We start from the raw sequence: 19,171 nt of genomic DNA, 5'->3' as shown, positions 1-19,171 counted from the left end.
ATTACTTGAGTTACTTATAATTATTGTTTAAATGTTCTCACTAGATAAATATGTTTTACACTAATTTTTTAGACCTTCATTGAATCATACATCACTACAAGAAAATGACGAAATTGTGACAGAGATTTTAGTCACAAATCAGTTAGAAATCATTGATTGTGATGGATTTGTGACGGAAAAATGTACATCTCAAAACCTTTGGTCATAAAATCATTGTGACGAATATAATTTCCGTCACAAAATTATTGTGACGGAACTGAGACAGATCGTCCGTCACAATATAAATCCTTAAATTTGACTTAAATTCCATCACAAATTTATAACAGATTTTTGATAAAATATTCCGTTATAAAATAGTGACAGAATAATTTTCGTAACAAATTTTAAACCTAGTCACCACAATTGTGACAATATATGTCGTTACAAATAATTTGTGACAGACTAGTTTAGTCACAATATGACTCTCTTACCTATATTAGTAACAAATTTAGAATAGATTGTAACAAATTAAATCTGTCATAAATTTTATTTGAATTTTTAATTTTAATAACTAATAATTATGAAATACTATTCTCTCTCACTCACACACTATATATATATAAAACATAATACGAGATTTATAATAAAAAACATCTGAAGTTGATTAAAACAACCAAAATCACAACTTCAATAAGCAAAAGTCTACCAATGTTTAAAATTTAAAGCATATAACTATCCAAAAAAGTGTGACAATGTTCAAGTCGACACTTCAAGTAACTAAAGTCTCAAAATATTAAACACTTAAGCATTAGATGAGTTCCTATTAGAGAGAGTAAGATTACTAAATGAGCGAGAAGATAATGTCATATCGCTCATCATGCGAGACCATTGCTCCTCCATAGATTTGAATCGATCATCACTTTGTTGCCTCAAATGGAAAACCTCTTGCTCTACTCGTTGTTGCACCTCCAACTCTACACGCTCTTGAAGAACTCTCTCTTGATTTTCTCTCATATACGACACCTCTTTCTCAATTATTTTGATGCACTCTTTGGCAACATGATCGGACACTACAGGCAAATTGCATGTCATATCTTTATACAAGGTTGAAGCTTGAGAGCCCAATTCATACACACATCATTTGTTTTCTCCACCCGCAATATCAAAGTACATGCGATTTATGTCGAGCTCTTAATCTTTTGATGAATCATCTGTTGATCCCAAAAGAGCAGTAGCTATGACAACCTCCATTTTATCCTGAATAAAATAAATAATCAGCCAACAAAAATAGTATGAAAACAAAAAAAATGGTAATAGGCAAATCTGAAATATCAGACATGATATTATGCATCTGCTGAAACTTATTTACTAGTTCCACTAAAAACTTTTAAATAGTACATGACTATGCTCTATCATAAAAAATTTAGCAGTATTGTGGACTATTCATGGGAAAAGGTACACTGGCACAAGATTATGTCAATTGTCAATGAAACATAGAGTTATGAAAGAGGATAAAGGTGTTGAATACTCATTTAGCTTCATATAGCCAGAAGCTACTACAAGCTAGGTAGAGGTTGGAGGCATTATAAACTGAAATCACACTGAAATGGCAAAATTCATACACACAAATATGACTATCTCAACAGTGAACAATCAATAAAGTACACTCAAATAGAAAAGCTGCTCAAAAAGTTTAAGGCGATATATAAAACTAATTGTACTTGAGCATAAGCATACAAGGAAAAATCCTCTTTATACATAAACACGAGTTCGAGTCATCGAAATAGCCTATTACAGAAATGCTGCGTTCAGTAAAACCTTTGTAGTTCGGCCCTTTGCGACCTCGTGCATAGTGAAAGTTTTAGTGCACGGTCATTTTATACATAAACATAACTCATACTGATAGTTATAATCATAACTAAAATCAGTAATACCAACCGTAGTTGATACTACCTTAGACACAATGTAAAAACTTCCTCCCATAATAGTCAAGATCAAAATAGCAGAAATGGGGTTCTTCAAAAGTTCATAAATAGGTTCAAAAACAACCCAAAGAATTCTCGTACTAACTGTCAATGCATAAAGACCATATCTTCTCATATAATCCCAAAATTCTTCACCAAAAGAAATATCTCCCAACAACACTTTTAAAACCTCATAAAATAGGAAAGAGCGTATATTATTGATATTAAGATATGAAGGGGTATAAAGATCAAGTACTCGGACAAGTCTAGATCAATTGTGGTAACTAGTCTTGATGAATAAACTAGCTACTTCCATGTTTAACTTTAGATATTTTCATTGATAGATGAAAAGATTTAGTTAAAATATGTTCACTGGATATAAGCAAATAAGATCTTAGGATAGTATTGTAGTACAAAGCATCAAAGATGGAAAGTTTTTACCTTCTTGGACCAATAAGCATGCAACTTTATGCATTTCATTTTTCCAAGTTCCTAGGCTGCAAACAAAAGGCACAAGAAGTCACTGAAATATCTCCACATAGAAAATTGACCGAAAGCATCACTTGGAAGATAACAATTGACATGAAAAGCACAATAAGAAAATAATTCATTTGGAAACCTAATATTTTTATCTCTTACCCGAGGAAAATATAAACGACTTCTTGTTTTTCATTTCAATATAAAAGGGAAAAGAAAAATAAAACACAAGAAAACTATGTCAGGCACAGAACAGGAAGATCTTTAAGAACATGATTTTTTTCTCTTTAATTCTTTTGTTCTTCATGTTGATTTCCATAGAAGAAGTCTAAAATAAGTCACTATTGTAGAATCAAGAATCCAGCGTTTAGACATTTGGCAGGTCATCTTTAAGTAGGTGACTAAAACACAAATCTTTTCAAATTCTAAGGGAAAGAAAAAACTGTAACAGCTGGCATTTTGGGCTAGAATAAAAACCATGACTCTGATGCATTGATAATCCCAGAGCCTTAAATCCTATGCCAATTTGGCATGTTTAGGTAGTATGTGAATCCATTTGAGCATGAATTTAGACCATAGAGGTCCTTCAACTCAAGGAAGAGTTGAAACTATTTCGATCGATTAAGTTTTAGTGGATGTTGTAATTTATGTCAGCTTCTATCGACCATAATTATCTGTTTATGTCAAATTAGAGAGCTTACTATGTGTCAAATGATAGGTATTCGAGTTAACTTTATAACGATACCAATTTTGCTAAAATCCAACACCCGAGCAAGAAATTATGGTCTTTCAAAGTAGTATGCGTCGCCTAACACTCGCACATGGCCACTGGAAAGCTTATGCGATAGCATATGTAGCACCTACGTAAATATAGGCGATATCATATGCGACACCTGTGTAAATATATGCGATATCATATGCGGCGCATATCTTATGGTTTCAAGTGACTTGAACACTCCATTTTTGGAGCAAAATGGTCCTTTTCCTACCCTTATTCAGCCATAAACACGAAATTCAGTCCCCAATTCTCCAAAATACACCCACATTCATCTAAAAATTCTCAATAACACTCCCAAGGATTTCAAACTCAAAACCCAAATAAATTAAAATTTAACCGTGGGTTTTCAAAATTGATTAGAGATTCGAAATTCCCAATTCACAGGCTTCAAGAAGCACCCATTATTTTCCAAAATAGAGGTACGCGGGGTTTTCCTAAATTCTCATGGGCATATAAAAATCTTATTTTAGAATGAGGTTTTTGAATATATTCATGTATTAAATGTTTTAACATCATTGTTTTGGTCTTTTGACCTTCCCCAAAGTGATTTGAGAATATGAATGTATAAAACCATGTATTTAAGAATGAATTCTTGTTGAGAGCATGATTTTCAGTGAATTTCCTCTTTAGTGATTTTTTCAGATTTCTCATAGCATATGAATTGTTTTGTAATGCATCCCTGAAAAGCACTTTATGAAATGATTGAACTCTTGTTATGATTTAAAGGTGGTTTTAAATCACTAAAGAGGGAATTTAGCATGAATGTTTAATGTTCATAATGCATGTAATTAAAGAATGCATGGATTTACTAAAGGCACTAGACCACCATATGTTGATGAAGTTTTTGCATGATTTTGACTTGAGTTTCGAAACATGAAATCTTCTATATCAGTTGCATGTTTTGGTGGTCTAAATTATGCTTTAAATGAAAGATTTAGCTTAATGTATTATGGCTCAGAAATCATGACTTGCAATTCTTGGTATGATGATACTAATTCAGACCAATGCCATATCAGACTAGACTAATAGACATTTCAAATTATCATAATTTTAGACATTCAGAATGTTGCATGTATAGAAGAGGTTATAAATGGGCATACAGAGATGTTAGGTGGTTCCCTGAAGAGGGTTTGAGTTCAAGCAACTCATTGCCTGAAATCGTGGTTTGCCAACCCGGGTATATTATTATATGCTGACTTAAGTGTCGTGTGACGTATCAGATTCAGAGACTCCAACCTTTGCGCTATACTCGGGTTAGAGGCTTCCCCCTGAGTCAATGGTGGATTCCTTATCGCCCGTGGAATATCAGACTTGTAGTGGATACCACCTAACTCAGAAGTAATACACAGATTAGAGTTTGAGATTTATAGACAGGTTACATATTTTCAGAAGGTGCCCATGTGTTTTTCAGAAAATGTTTTATGCATAATGTTTGATGAACATTTGCTCTCACTTATTTTATATATATGTCAAATTACTCTATTTTGGATTGCTTCGCATGCCAGTACAATTGTGCTGACCCCCCTTCCTCCCAGGTACTGAGGCGCAGTCTAGGGGTTCAGATCCTCAGTAGAGTCTAGATACAGGGTTGTCTCAGAGTTCATTTAGTGAGCCTTCTTTGCTTTGGAAGGCCTAGTCATTTAGGTATTTATTTCAGTATCGTTTTTGGTCAGATGGGGGCCTTGTCCCAGTTATTCAGATAGTATTTTGGTAGAGATTTTGCAGACTATTGTAGATGTTTATTAAATATTATTGAGCATGTTTTCAGGCCTTTAACTGTTTTAAATTGTTTACCATGTTTCTGTATTATTATGTCTATTCCATATTACTTTGATCATATGAATTATGTGCATGATTACCAGATAGACAGAGGGCATTTCGAGCCTTCAGGTTTGGGAATACTCGTCATAGCCAGGGCACTGGTTCGGGTCGTGACAAACTTGGTATCAAAGCACGGTTCATGGTCCCAGGTTGTCTGCAAAATTGCGTCGGGTAGAGTCTTATTTATGGGTGTGTAGCGCACCACACTTATAAGTAGGAGGCTACAGGGCATTTAGGAATGTCTCTCTTTCTTCATGTTTTAGTTCGTGCTATAGAGTCAGAATGTTCCTCCTTCATACTCTAATTCATGTTATGGTGTCACCCATACAAAAAGAAAAGTTATCCTAATTTCTTTCTCACTCTGGTGTTTCCAGATATTCTCTGATTATCTAGCAAAAATTTTAGAAGTCCCACAAAGGACGGGAGAGGAGTTCCCTAGTGTACAATTGTGTCCTCATTCTTATGAGGTGTTCAGTTAAGATAAGAGTAAGATATGTATTCTTGAGTCATTGAATATTGTGTGTCAAGCTTCTATCTCTTGTAATCTTGATATCATTGTGTTGTTGAAAACAAAAGTCTAGTGAAGCCGTGTGAGGCCTATTTTGATTCACTAGCAACTCGTTGTTCATCTTGTTGTTCTTGTGGTTGTTGGAACTGTATTTCCATCCGAGTAGTAGTATAAGTTAGAGTGTCGGTGTCATGACCTATTGATAGTGAAATTAGACAAAGAAGTTTGTGATATGAAGTCATAAGGTTAGAGGTCAAAGTGAGGGTGACTTTTGTGATTAAATATTTATAGTTGAATAATCATTGATTGAGAATGATTTACCCTTTCGTGGTGGTATACTAATATGGTGGTACCATTTATGAATTGTATGGTAGTCCGTGGAGGAAGTGTTGACTCAGAATGTTATTTGTTTTCTTCCGAAAGAGCCCAGAGTGGATACTTAAGGTGGTTATAGAAACCCTTATAGGCTATGAATGAAATGGCTAGATTAGCCAATAGGCTGTAAGTATAGACTCATTGTCATATTGGATATCTGAAGGTAGTCTAAATGCCCATTGGGGTAAGTAAGTGTGATGTGAGAAAGCCGTATAAGTAGATAAGATTGTATGGTTATAATATAAGCTTAAGGTTGATCATGTCTATTATGTGACCTTACCCCTTAACCTTCTTCTCATTGGTAGTTGTAAACTAATACTACTTGTGAGAAAGTATGTAGTATATTTTTAAAGTATTTGGGTAGAATATCCTAATTTGAAGGATAAGTATATTTATATTATATCGCACGCTTCATTGGTTGTAAATGATTGATGCTAGACTATAGGCTTGAATTTAAATTGTGTGGTGGTGAATAGTGGCAAGAGATTAATGATACATGTTTCGTGGGATTAGATTTGTAAGCTTGATGTGTTGAAATAGTACATGCTAATGGATTATGACAAGGAAGACCGTAAGGTCATGATCAATTATTGTGGTTATGAATTTCTAGTGTACTAGTGTTTCTTGATGTTTATTTCATAGTTTCTAAGTGAGGATTGTGTGTAAGGTTGGTTGTAAATCATGTTTAGCACTAGACATTAAGTTTGAAACAATTCATGGCCATGGAAGTAGATATGATGATTTCTTGGTTAATGATACTAGTTATATGGAAGTGATATATAGGCTTGAACAGTGTATGCAAGTGCCTAAGTTTATTTGATTCATAATGAAGTATGATGTTGTATATGTGATGTAGAAGTATGCCCAAGGTGGTATGAAGCTGTAGTATTTTTCTAAGGCTATTACATGTTGTGTGTGGCTACTAGTACAGTTGAGTTGCTAGGTGGAAAAAGACTAGGTAGATGGTATATGGTGTTCTAAATAGCCAAGTTAAGGACCTTTGATTGATAGTGTTGAGCCTTTTGATATGAACTTGATTCTCATGGTAGAGGAAAATAAGTTTGAAATTGCTATATTGGTAGACTACGATAGAAATAGAGTGGCTCATTGAAGACTTGGTGATACCTATGTTAGGTGTTATAATCTAAGCTCGAATCCTTGAAAGTCGTGCTAATAGAAATAAGAGTAGAGGCACTAGAGGGTGTGCACTTCAACTTTGGGGATACTCATGAAGATTCAAAGTTAGTAAGTGTTCAAGTAATAGATGATGACTATTGGGGTTAGATAATGATAGAGTGTGCCTCAGAAGGTAGTATTAGCAGTGGGCGTTCCACTCTCATATGTGGTCTTTCGGGTTAAGTTTTATTAATTTTGTGTATTGTCATATTTCAGAACCCAGAGTGCAGTGAGTGCAGTTAAGTTTAAAGTCTAGTAGGCTTGAAGCTAAGGGGGAGATGACTAAACGAATAACCAAGTAAGACTCTCAAATTCTTGTAGTGATGTCATGATGATATAGAACATCAAAAAGTAAGGGTGAATCTCAACCCATTCCTATCTCAGTATTTGTCAGTGATCCTAATACCTACTCATGCTTTACGATTTAGTTTCAAGATCAGTTCACGTTCATACATATGATAGAGATTCATGTACTCATGCTTTATAATGTGCTTCATTTCCATAACTCATGTTTTACGCCAAATAATTGGCGAGATTCAGCTTATAGCCATGAATACCCTAAATTTAGAGCGCTTTGGTGAGTCCCTGTTGTTGTTTTGCTATTCCTCAGGCATCAGATGAGTGTCAAGCTTTATATAGTATCATTCCATGCCTCCAGATCTTATGTTCTAACCTTTTTGTGACTCCTCCTTATGCGATGATAGTGGTGGTGAGTAATTATTCCTTGTTGATGGAAGATCATAGTACGTTTGTTTAGATAAGGCCATAAGTATGAAGTAAGATTTGGGTCCAAGTTTTTATTTATGTGATGGTTAGTGGAATTTTGTATGTGTATGTTCTTGGGTAGCTCGTGGGAGTGATATTGATAGTAGTTTAGAGAATATGTGAAGTATGCCTTTATGAGTGTTTGCTTTGAAGTTCATATGTGGTTATAAAGATAGGCTTGAATGACATGTTGAGATTGTTGCAAAGGAATGCTACATGCACTAACGACTTCATAGTAAGAGTTCAGAGTAGTCATTGAAGTGGTAAGGCATGTTATACTTAGGATGTGATCTTTAAAGGAGATATAGAAGATTGCATCATAAGGTATAGAATAATAGCGTGGTCTGGCATGTTGTATTTTTGTGACTTAGAGTTAGGCTTGATCACGGCGAAGGGATTAAGTTATTTTCGACATTAGTAGAAAGATTTGTCAATGCTCATATGAGAATTTTAGGCTGAGTTGAATGAATATGATATTTAAGGAGAATAGTATAGTTAAGTGATATTCGAGAAGTGTGCTACGCTTGAAAGTAAGAAGTTGTAATGCCAAAGGCCTGATAATTCTATCCTAATTCAGGAGTTATATGCCTATGTTTCAGACTGCAGAGTATTGTCAATGTGGTGATTCCTCAGTTGGATGTCTTGTGTAATCCATACCCAAGATTCATGGCTCCCTATTACTGCTAGAATTTCCTGAGAGAATTGTGATGAAGAGATACTCCAGTTAAGTATGAGGGTGTAGTATAATTCAGTCTATATGACCAATAAGTCAGTTTAGCAGTTAGATTTGCATGACTTGTTTTCTCGTCTTTGCACTTATTCATGCTACTCGAAATCTCAGACATGCTACTATTCCAAGATAGAGTATACCAGTAGTTACGAGTATAGCCCATTTCATGCATCATGCATTAAATTCAGATTCCAGATGTTCCGTTATGATTCAATTCGTAGGTGCCCTGTGCATCGTCTCAGTTTTTCGAGTATCTTGGTGAATTGAGCATTCATAAAGGGACACAGTGTACCAAGGGGGAGATACCCCATTCAGTTGCATGCATAGATTCTTATTACAAGCTTCACATCAGTTATTATTGCGTATTTAGCCATACGTTCATACGTTAGTTCAATCAGATATGCATGCATTAGAAATTCATGTTCAATAGAAAAGTTTAGCTTATCAGTGTATTCAGTCCTGCATTCATGAGAACAACTCAGTCACAGATCCATGCATCAGATATGCATGATTCATAATGATAATTCAGCCAATGAGTAGCTTCAGTTGTGTATTCCATCAGTAGTTCCAATCTTATAGTCATGTTTCTGATCAGTGTATTCTTTCTTAGGGAACATATCATGTCTGTATTATCCCATAAGCTTAAGACTTCGACATTCTATCCATTATTCGGGGACGAATGATCCCAAGGGGGATATAATGTAACACCCCGCATTTTAGGCTAGAATAAAAACCATGACTCTGATGCGTTAATAATCCCAGAGCCTTAAATCCTATGCCAATTTGGCATGTTTATGTAGTATGTGAATCCATTTGAGCATGAATTTAGACCATAGAGGTCCTTCAACTCAAGGACGAGTTGAAACTATTTCGATCGATTAAGTTTTAGTGGATGTTGTAATTTGTGTCAGCTTTCATCGACCATAACTCTCTGTATATGTCTAATTAGAGAGCCTACTGTGTGTCAAATGATAGGTCTTCGAGTTAACTTTCCAACGCTACCAATTTTGTTAAAATCTGACACCCAAACAAGAAGTTATGGCCTTTCAAAGTAGTATGCGTCGCCTAACCAATCGCACATGGCCACTGAAAAGCATATGCGGTGCCTATGTAAATATAGGCGATATCATATGCGGCGCATATCTTATGGTTTCAAGTGACTTAAACACTCCTTTTTGGGGACAAAATGGTTCTTTTCCCACCCTTATTCAACCATAAACACGAAATTCTGTCCCCAATTCTCCAAAATACATCCACATTCATCTAAAAATTCTGAAGAACACTCCCAAGGATTTCAAACTAAAAACTCAAATAAATCAAGATTTAACTGTGGGTTTTCAAAATTGATAAGAGATTCAGAATCCCCAATCCACAGGCTTCAAAAAGCACCCATTATTTTTCAAAATAGAGGTACGCGAGGTTTTCCTAAATTCTCATGGGCATATAAAAATCTTATTTTAGAATGAGGTTTTTGAATCTATGTATATATTCATGTATTAAATGTTTAACATCATTGTTTTGGTCTTTTGACCTTCCCCAAAGTGATTTGAGAATATGAATGTATAAAACCATGTATTTAAGAATGAATTCTTGTTGAGAGCATGATTTTCGGTGAATTTCCTCTTTATTGATTTTTTCAGATTTCTCATAGCATATGAATTGTTTTGTAATGCATCCCTGAAAAGCACTTTATGAAATGATTGAACTCTTGTTATGATTTAAAGGTGGTTTTAAATCACTAAAGAGGGAATCTAGCATGAATGTTTAATGTTCATAATGCATGTAATTAAAGAGTGCATGGATTTACTAAAGGAACTAGACCACCATATGTTGATGAAGTTTTTGTATGATTTTGACTTGAGTTTCGAAACATGAAATCATCTATATCAGTTGCATGTTTTTGGTGGTCTAAATTATGTTTTAAATGAAAGATTTAGCTTAATGTATTATGGCTCAGAAATCATGACTTGCAAGTCTTGGTATGACAATACCAATTTAGACCAATGTCATATCAGACTCAGACTAATAGACATTTCAGACTATCATGATTTTAGACATTCAGAATGTTACATGTACAGAAAAGGTTAAAAATGGGCATACAGAGATGTTAGGTGGTTCCTTAAAGAGGGCTTGAGTTCAAGCAACTCATTGCCTAAAACCTTGGTTTGCCGACCCGGGAATATTATTATACATTGACTTAAGTGTCGTGTGGCGTATCAGATTCAAGAACTCCAACCCTTGCGGCATACTCGGGTTAGAGGCTTCCTCTCAGAGTCAATGGTGGATTTCTTATTGCCCGTGGAATATCAGACTTGTAGGGGATACCACCTAACTCAAAAGTAATACACAGATCAGAGTTTGAGATTTACAGACAGGTTACATGTTTTTAGGAGGTGCCCATGTATTTTTCAGAAAATGTTTTATGCATAATGTTTGATGAACATTTGCTCTCACGTATTATATATATATATATATATATATATATGTTCAATTACTCTATTTTGGATTGTTTTGCGTGCCAGTACAATTGTGCTGACCCCCCTTTCTCCCAGGTACTGAGGCGCAGTCTAAGGGTCCAGATCCTCAGTAGAGTCTACAGACAGGGTTGTCTCATAGTTCATTTAGTGAGACTTCTTTGCTTCGGAAGACCTAGTCATTTAGGTATTTATTTCAGTATGGCTTTTGGTCTGCTGGGGGCCTTGTCCCAGTTATTCAGATAGTATTTCAGTAGAGATTTTGCAGACTGTTGCAGATGTTTATTAAATATTGTTGGGCATGTTTTTAAGCCTTTAACTGTTTTAAATTGTTGACCATGTTTCCGTATTATTGTGTCTATTCCGTATTACTTTGATCATATGAATTATGTGCATGATTACCAGATAGACAGAGGGCATTCCGGGCCTTCGGGTTTGGGAATGCTCGTCACGGCCAGGACCCCGGTTTGGGTCGTGACAAAAACAAACCATCGTTAATCTTAGAGATGGCTGACAGGAAGTGCCACAAGTACATATGTTTTTTTACTTAATCAAGTATCAAGATGACAATGATGTTAATTCTACTAAGAATCTTTCTGACTTTTAAAAGCTAAATAGAACACAAACTAGAAGAAATATAGATCCTTCACTGCCACCTGAGATAACTATTTATTTGTATCTAGAAGTTAGAACAGGGTTACACAACATATAAAGAATCTGCAGCTCAGGATTATCATATGGCATGCAGAAGCTGCGTATTAACTATACCATGTATCTCAAGAGTAAGGGTCTTTCTCTTGTGGTCCTTTGTGTCTTTTGTTTTATTAAATCTCCCTTTTCTATGTTCTAAATTCACACCCTGTTCCTTGTAGATATATGATCTGAACTATGTGCATTTAACCTAATTATGTATCTGGATTGGAGAAAGCTTATGTTCTATTTAGGGGTGTGCTCGAATACATTATTCACTCGTCTCATTTGCAATGAAAACTAGTTGGTCCAAGTACCAAGTTTTCTTCTTAATAGTAATATTCTAACACTTTGAGATCTGTCTACTGGTACTGATGGCCATATGCCAGGTAAAGTAGTCCCTAAATTTGAATGGCCACCTAAAGCAAAATTCAGTAGTAGATTACTGCTCCAAGTTTTGAATCCCGTGGGAATCATACACTATGTTGTTTGCACTCTCCCCAACAACACATGTATCTATCACTGAAGATTCGAAGAAGAATAATCAGTGACAACTTTGGCATAACCGCTTTTATAAAGTAATCTACTACTGGATGTTTTACTTCTCTAAAGCAAAAGTCTGCTCCTAGATGGAATACCACTAACAGTAAACTACTTACATGGACACTTACTGTCACCTCCATATATCTTAATACATTCCCCCTCTTTAGAGAAATAAAGATCTAGCTGCTATTAAGTTCTCTGATTGCAAGAGAAATAGTACAATCAATCCTCTAAAAATACCTACACCAACTCATGCCATGTAGGAAATAACATAAGAGTATCTCTGGTCGACTTGAGAAACTTATACTCTAAAACTAATAAAGAGACTTGTAGCACAACAACGAATCCCAACACTAGCCTGAGGATCACTTGATGTACCAAGCACCACCACTAACTGTGAAGTATCCACGAAATAAATCAGAATCCTCAACAAGGTATCCTAAAAAGCTGATGTAGTTACAAATTATTTTGGAGCCTAGGTTGGCCCCTTAATCTAATGGATTATTCAAATGCCCAGTTTGGGTCCAAATGCTTTAAAAGCAATGGCTCTCTTAAACCACTCTCAGAAATATTCCTCTCTAAATCTTTAAGATTTCAACAAGAACAACAAGAAGCAAACCACAACAAGAACAACAAGATGTCAACAACAATGCTAATGAATCGAAATAGGCCACACACGGCTTCACTGGACTTGAAGATTTCAACAAAAACCAGATTTTCAAGAGTACAAAATTACAACAAGTGTAGTGAATCAAAATTGGCCCCACACGGCTTCACTACTTCAAGATACAAACAAAAATATCTCAAGATTACAAAAGAAGGATAAATAACTTGACATACAATATCCAAGAATCTAAGAATCCTAATAATATGAAAAGGACCCTAAGATTAAAGGTACCTCTGAAATCTCCGACTCTCAGAACTCAAAACATCTCTTAAAGTTGCATAACCATTTGCAAGATGAAATGCAGCAATCCTAGGCTTATTGTGCCTGATTAAAGCTAATAAAGGAAAAAATAAAAAGCCAATTGATCAGTGCTACTGGAAAGCATATGAAATGACACCTAAAATTAAATGACTCAATCAACTAATAAACCATTCATCAACAGGAAAAATACCCATGAGATTGCACCCAGAGCTTTAGTAAGGGCAGTAACATCAGGATCTGAGGTGAAATTTGACAAAAGAGGTTCTACGCCATTAGCTTCCATTACTAGTTGTTGGCTCCTCCGGTTGTTTTGAACAATTGTACTTACAACTTCTGCCGCTTTGGCTCTAATGTTAGCATGGGAGTTCTTTAAGTAACCAAGAAGAGGCACCAATCCACAAATCAAGTGCAAATCTGCCAAATTAACAATAAAAGGATAGAACATGAGATTGAAACATCTTATAATGGGAATAATACATAATTAACTATCGAAGTCTCCAATAGAAACTGCTCCACTAAACTTCAATTTTTGCTTCCCAACAAGTACGACAGCACAAAGTGGGTATCTAGAGGGATAAGTTATGAGAAAAAAAGGAAAATATCAAGAAGAAATCAGAAGATTATGGCAATGGAAGAAGTTCACTCAATGAGATGATGAAAATGAAGGGTTTTGAGGAAACCCTTCTGCTTTTAGATGAAAAAAGAGGGAAAATGATGTAAAAAAAAAAGGGGAAAACGATGTAAAAAAAAGAGGGAAAACGAAAAATCTATTTTAGAGCCGATTCTGCTTTTGGCGGAAAAAGATCCGTCATAAATAATTTTTTTTTTTAATTTTTGTTGTGACGGAATAAATTCGTCACAAATTTTTATTACATTAATTATTTTTTTAAAAAAATATTGTGATGGAATGCTCAATTTGTCACAAATTTAGTCACGGATTTGTGACAGAAAGTTATTATTTTTTCTTTTCAACTTTAATTTGTGACAAAATATGTCTGTCATAAAAATTATATTTAAATCTGTCAAAAAATTATCACAAATCTATTACTCTTTGAATATTTATGTGAAAATAAAAAAATTAATTTTTTTATATTTATGAAAAAATAATCCATCATAAATTTATCAAAATTCTGTCACAAATTGTGACGAAAGTGTTCCGTCTCAAATATTCTGTCACAATTTAATCATTTTCTCGTAGTGCATGTTTGTTTGTACACAAAATAGGTTAGTACGTATTACACACTATGTCATGTCATTTAATTTAGCAGAGTTCAAATGTTCAACAAATATAAGTGTTAGTTCAGGTATCCTAATTGAAGGATCATTAATATATTTAGCCTAATTTTTATGTATTATGATATGAGATTATATATGTTTATTTTGCCCTTCGTTTTCGATTTCTATGCTCCGAATAACATATAACATGTTACACTTTCATACATGCATTATTTCTCAAATTCAATTAATGAAAAATATAGGGGATATGAGTAGGGGAAAAAATCATGGAGATTATCCTGGCCGGATTACCTCATATTTATGTAAATTTAATTTAAAATGTTACTTTCTTCCTTCCAATTTATATGTAGGTGTTTGACTGAGAGGGCAGTAATTTATATGTATATAGGTGTTTGATTGAGAGTGCAAATAATAAGAAAGAAAGAATTTTAATATTTGTACTTGGTTTAAATCTATAAATGGCCTTATTAAGTTGAAATGAAAAGTTTAAAGCTAATTTTTTTAAAGAAAATAAGAAAGCATGATATTCTTTGTGAAATGAATCAAAAAGACAAGTATGTCACTTAAATGTCGATGTGTGATGTTTCAGGTTTAAATCCTAGCAAAGATTTCTTTAATCTCGTTTGTCCTGGTTTTAGTGAACAGAATTACCTGATATCTATCGTTGGTGGAAGGACGTGACAGGTATATTGAATGAAATAGAACCCAGAACAATTAAAACATACTAATTAAAGATAATGGCAAATCCTTGATTTTGGGTTGATAAATAAGGTATAGTCAACACAAGTATCTCGTGAAATTAGTTGAGATATGCGAAAATTGACTTGAACACCACATGGAGGGGGGGTTGGTGAATGGGAATACATCTTAAAATAAAGGGGGAGAATTTTTAATATATATCGACATGATCACAGCTTTAATTCATGAAGTTTTCAACTGGAACACAACTTGAGAGACACAAAACATAACAAAAACATCTTCAGCGTAATCTCATAAATGAAACTTGGAGAAGGTACAGTGGTGTGGACGCAAACTTATGTTTAACTTGTAAAGGTAAAGAGACCATTTCCAATAGACCCTCGACTTGAGAAACACAAACATAAGCAAAAAGAAAAAAAAAATACAACATTATTAGAGAAGTACTAGATAGCTGGAAATTCTGCTACCATTTTCAATCAAGACCTAGATTGACTGCAATCTTTTTCTATCCGTGAAGAAGTATAATGTATTAATTAATAGCCAGGTTGTTGGAAGCCATAGACAGTGAATCCTCCATCAACTGCTATAACTTGTCCAGTGACATATGAAGCAGCAGGAAGACAAAGATAAGCCACCATTGATGAAACTTCTTCCACTTCTCCCGGACGTCCAAGAGGAGTTCTTGATACTACCCCTTCCATGAATGCTTTATCTGCCAGCACCTGTGAACACATAGCCGTCAAAAGGATCAATTTTATCCTCCTTTATATTATTACAAAAAATATTTTTGGTGAATTTTTTTAATATAAAATATAATTTTTGAGCCAAAGCTACTGAGGTCTCTGCACTTGATACCACCTTCCGCGTGCGTTTGCCGCTTTATATTAGTAAGAGATAAGAATCTAGTAACCCTCGAACTATGACCAAAGTATCTACGACACACTCCAATTTCACATGGGTCCTATTACCGCTGAACTCAATTTTTGCGTATTTTTGTTCCTTTTGTGCTGAAATGACACCTTTATTACATAAAAATGGCCGGACCCACATTAAAGGTGTCACGTCAGCTAAAAAGGACGACAAAAATATACTAAAATTGAGTTCAGGGGTAATAGAACCCCTGTGAATTGAAGTTGGAGTATGTCGTAGCAAATTTGGTCATAATTCAAGGGTAGTAAAGATAATTCAATAATTTATACAGTATGTACTATAAAACATTTATTAATTAGTACCCTATTTGTATGATATAAGATAATGAAAGAAATCTTACATGCTGTACGAGGGGAGTGTTAATGTACCATGGTGCAACACCATTAACACGAATTCCATCTTTTGCCCATTCACATGCCAAATTTCTAGTAAGCTGATTCATTGCCCCTGTCATCAGTTAATAAAATATAACAAGACTAAGATCCTGTAAATTGCTTATAAAACTTTTAAGTGGTGAAAACCATTTCAAGTGTTGAATCTGTTTTTTTTTAATAAATAAGCAATTACTTGGATAGAAGTGTTGAAACTATTAATAATAAGTGTTAATGTATTTGGTGAAATATTGTTGATAAACTGTTCTTTTGCTAAAATGACTAAAGTACTGGTCGAGTATAAATTGATATAAGCAATATATTTAGTAGTTACCAAATGAGTAGATAAGCTAAATATTGTTTGTAAGTTGGTTTAATCAGCTTATAAGATTAGTGGAACGCCCTCTTTGCAGTATATTACTCTTTCCTTGATTTTTTCAATGTTTTTAAAGGATAGATATGTGATATATATGTAAGAGTACCTTTTGTTGCTCCATAAATAGATGTACCAGAGAGGTGGACAAGACCAGCAACAGAAGAGATGAAGACAATAGTTCCAGCTCCAGATGATTTAAGAAGAGGATGAGCAAGTTGAGACATATGGAATGATGATTCTAAATTTGTAGACATCATAAGTTCATAATCTTCAGCAGTATATTCAACAGTGGGCTTCCAAAGGTTTGTCCCAACATTGTTTATCTACAACATCATAATTAATAATAAGTTTGTTTCAATATACCATGTCATGTCATGATCTTACTTTGTTTGTCTGATTTGACTTGGTATAAAATTTTCTTGATTTTAAACTAATAAGCAACTTTGTCAAGAGAATGTTAAATTGCATTAATTAGTAAAAGGATGTAAATGGAAATATAGTTCTTACAAGAATGTTGAGTTTTTCATCAAATGCCAAGGAAACCTTTTCCATGAGTTGTACTCTTTGCTCTCTAGAAGATAAATCACAAACAGAACCTTGCACTTGAAGGCCTTTGGCAGACCACTGTTGCAAACATTCATTGAGCTTAGATTCATCCCTAGAACATGTGTACACTTTTGCACCAAGTTCACCAAGCTCCTCCACAATTGCATGCCTACAGAAAAAAAGAAAAGAAAAGCTATGCACATGAGTCTGTCATTCAGTGTTGTGTATGTAACATGTTACGTTGTAGCTAGCTAAGAAACTTGACTTATTTATCTTAAATGATCTGACAATATAAAAATTTGTATTTATGTAAAAGTTAAACTCAGAAAAGTTATAGAAAGGTTCACCCAATTCCATAAGTGCCACCAGTGACAAGAGCCACCAAACCATTAAGTGACCATCTGGATCCTCCAAACATTGCCATTATGTAGTTTCTTCTAGCTAATTGATTATTTATCAAATTTTATTGTAGTATATAGTTATTGTTTTGAAAAAAATAACTATATGTGTCCCATAACTACAATCCAAACGAGGGTCTATGAATCATCTAAACGAGTCATTCTAGCCATATGTGAATGCATATCTCTACTATTATCTTGTCATATTCTTTCACTTCAACAATTATTGAGTTTATAGTCGAAGATAAACACCAAAAACAGCAATCTTCTTTGAAATTGATAAGCATGGCCCATATTTCATGAATTTCCATGAAACATAAATGACTTTCATAAAATAAAATAATGCAATAGTAATATATAATGTTGATTTTCCACCGTCCTTTTTTAAAATTATTTTAAAATATTTTATTTAAGTTAAAATATATTTAAAACAACATATGTATTTCTATAAGGTAGGAATAAAGTTTGCATATATTTTATTTTTTAAAACCTTATTTATAGATTACATCTGGTATTTTATCGTTATTGCTGTTGTTGTTTCTTCTTAGTATCGATCAAAAAAAAAATAATAACTTTTTCTTAAATTTTATGTCAAACTAACTATTTTTATTTTGTTTCTGCATCTTCACGCTATTTCTCATCTTCGAGGTTTTCCACGTGCAGATGAGTATTTGGTCATAATTTATATCATCAAACTGTAATTGTCAGTACTATAAATTTCAAACTCTAATCATGCACCTCGAAAAATATCTTCAAGAATCTTTCTTAGAAAGTTCATGTATATGATATTCAATATTTTACAATTAAATAATTAATTTATTTAAAATTTAAGATGTTATTAGTACTCATTTCAAAATAGTTGAATATCTTTTTAAAAATATTTATTTTAATTTAATTATTTTATTTATAAAATTAATAAAATTTTATTATATTTTTCTAATAATAAAACCAAATGTGACCCTCAGAGCTAATTCTTTCCCGGTGTACAAATTTACTTTGTCGACTTTTCAGATCTACATTGTTCCATCGATCAGAGATTGTTCACTTTAGAGATCAGTGACCACAACTTAAGCAGTCTCCAAGATATAAATGTCTTATTTGTGTATGTTAACATGTACATATGGTACGTAGACGACATTGAGTACCTGTATATGTCAACATGTTTTAGCTAGCTAGCGAATAATCTTAGCTAGTATAAAAACAGTCGATATATAGAAGTTGAACTCTGAAAAATAATTATAGAAATGCTAACCCAATTCCATAAGTGCCGCCTGTGACAAGAGCCACCAAACCAGTGAGTGACCATCTGGTGGATCCTGCAACCTTTGCAGTCATTGTGTAATTTCTTCAAGCTAATTGATAAATTTTATTGTAGTATATATATAGTTGTTTTCATAAAAGAAGATA

The 19,171-nt window shown here is 33.9% G+C and overlaps 2 protein-coding genes across 4 annotated transcripts; both read right to left on the bottom strand.

Annotated features, from left to right (window-relative positions):
- Nucleotides 1–595: 595 nt before the first annotated feature.
- LOC107875333 (hsp70 nucleotide exchange factor FES1-like) lies at nt 596–13,966 on the bottom strand. 2 transcript variants are annotated; one of them, XR_007056884.1, is made up of 5 exons: nt 13,730–13,962; nt 13,399–13,622; nt 13,179–13,281; nt 2,385–2,440; nt 596–1,236 (listed from the first exon to the last, which is right to left on the bottom strand). XR_007056884.1 is itself a non-coding variant. In XM_047414303.1 (4 exons), exons 1-4 carry the CDS (start codon nt 13,651–13,653, stop codon nt 1,232–1,234), a joined length of 417 nt encoding a protein of 138 aa, XP_047270259.1. In that variant the 5' UTR covers nt 13,654–13,966; the 3' UTR covers nt 596–1,231. The 2 variants fall into 2 exon arrangements, 1 of the variants encoding a protein (XP_047270259.1); XM_047414303.1 differs by having other exon boundaries at nt 13,401–13,966.
- A 1,443-nt stretch (nt 13,967–15,409) lies between these two features.
- Nucleotides 15,410–19,171, bottom strand: LOC107874578 (tropinone reductase homolog At5g06060). Of its 2 annotated transcripts, none has more exons than XM_016721342.2 (5): nt 19,017–19,171; nt 17,328–17,535; nt 16,927–17,143; nt 16,414–16,520; nt 15,410–15,865 (listed from the first exon to the last, which is right to left on the bottom strand). In XM_016721342.2, the coding sequence occupies exons 1-5, from the start codon at nt 19,097–19,099 to the stop codon at nt 15,677–15,679; spliced, it is 804 nt and encodes a 267-aa protein (XP_016576828.1). In that variant the 5' UTR covers nt 19,100–19,171; the 3' UTR covers nt 15,410–15,676. The 2 variants fall into 2 exon arrangements, with proteins under 2 accessions (XP_016576828.1, XP_016576829.1); XM_016721343.2 differs by lacking the exon at nt 19,017–19,171 and adding an exon at nt 17,714–17,937.

Source organism: Capsicum annuum, chromosome 6 (assembly GCF_002878395.1).
Source record: "Capsicum annuum cultivar UCD-10X-F1 chromosome 6, UCD10Xv1.1, whole genome shotgun sequence".
In the NCBI taxonomy this organism is placed as follows: Eukaryota; Viridiplantae; Streptophyta; class Magnoliopsida; order Solanales; family Solanaceae; genus Capsicum; species Capsicum annuum.
This window is presented reverse-complemented; position numbering and strand designations above follow the sequence as displayed.

What these genes read in the sequence shown, in the direction of transcription:
- LOC107875333 (XM_047414303.1), bottom strand. Translation starts at nt 13,653, where the DNA reads ATGTTCTATCCTTTTATTGTTAATTTGGCAGATTTGCACTTGATTTGT. An exon ending in AGCTCTGGGTGCAATCTCAT is followed by an intron (nt 13,282 to 13,400) that starts GGGTATTTTTCC and finishes TTCCTTTATTAG; the next exon opens with CTTTAATCAGGCACAATAAG. An exon ending in GAGAGTCGGAGATTTCAGAG is followed by an intron (nt 2,441 to 13,178) that starts GTACCTTTAATC and finishes TTTTGTTTGCAG; the next exon opens with CCTAGGAACTTGGAAAAATG.
- LOC107874578 (XM_016721342.2), bottom strand. Translation starts at nt 19,099, where the DNA reads ATGACTGCAAAGGTTGCAGGATCCACCAGATGGTCACTCACTGGTTTG. An exon ending in GGCGGCACTTATGGAATTGG is followed by an intron (nt 17,536 to 19,016) that starts GTTAGCATTTCT and finishes TTTTTTCTGTAG; the next exon opens with GCATGCAATTGTGGAGGAGC. An exon ending in ACACTCCCCTCGTACAGCAT is followed by an intron (nt 15,866 to 16,413) that starts GTAAGATTTCTT and finishes ATGTGTTCACAG; the next exon opens with GTGCTGGCAGATAAAGCATT.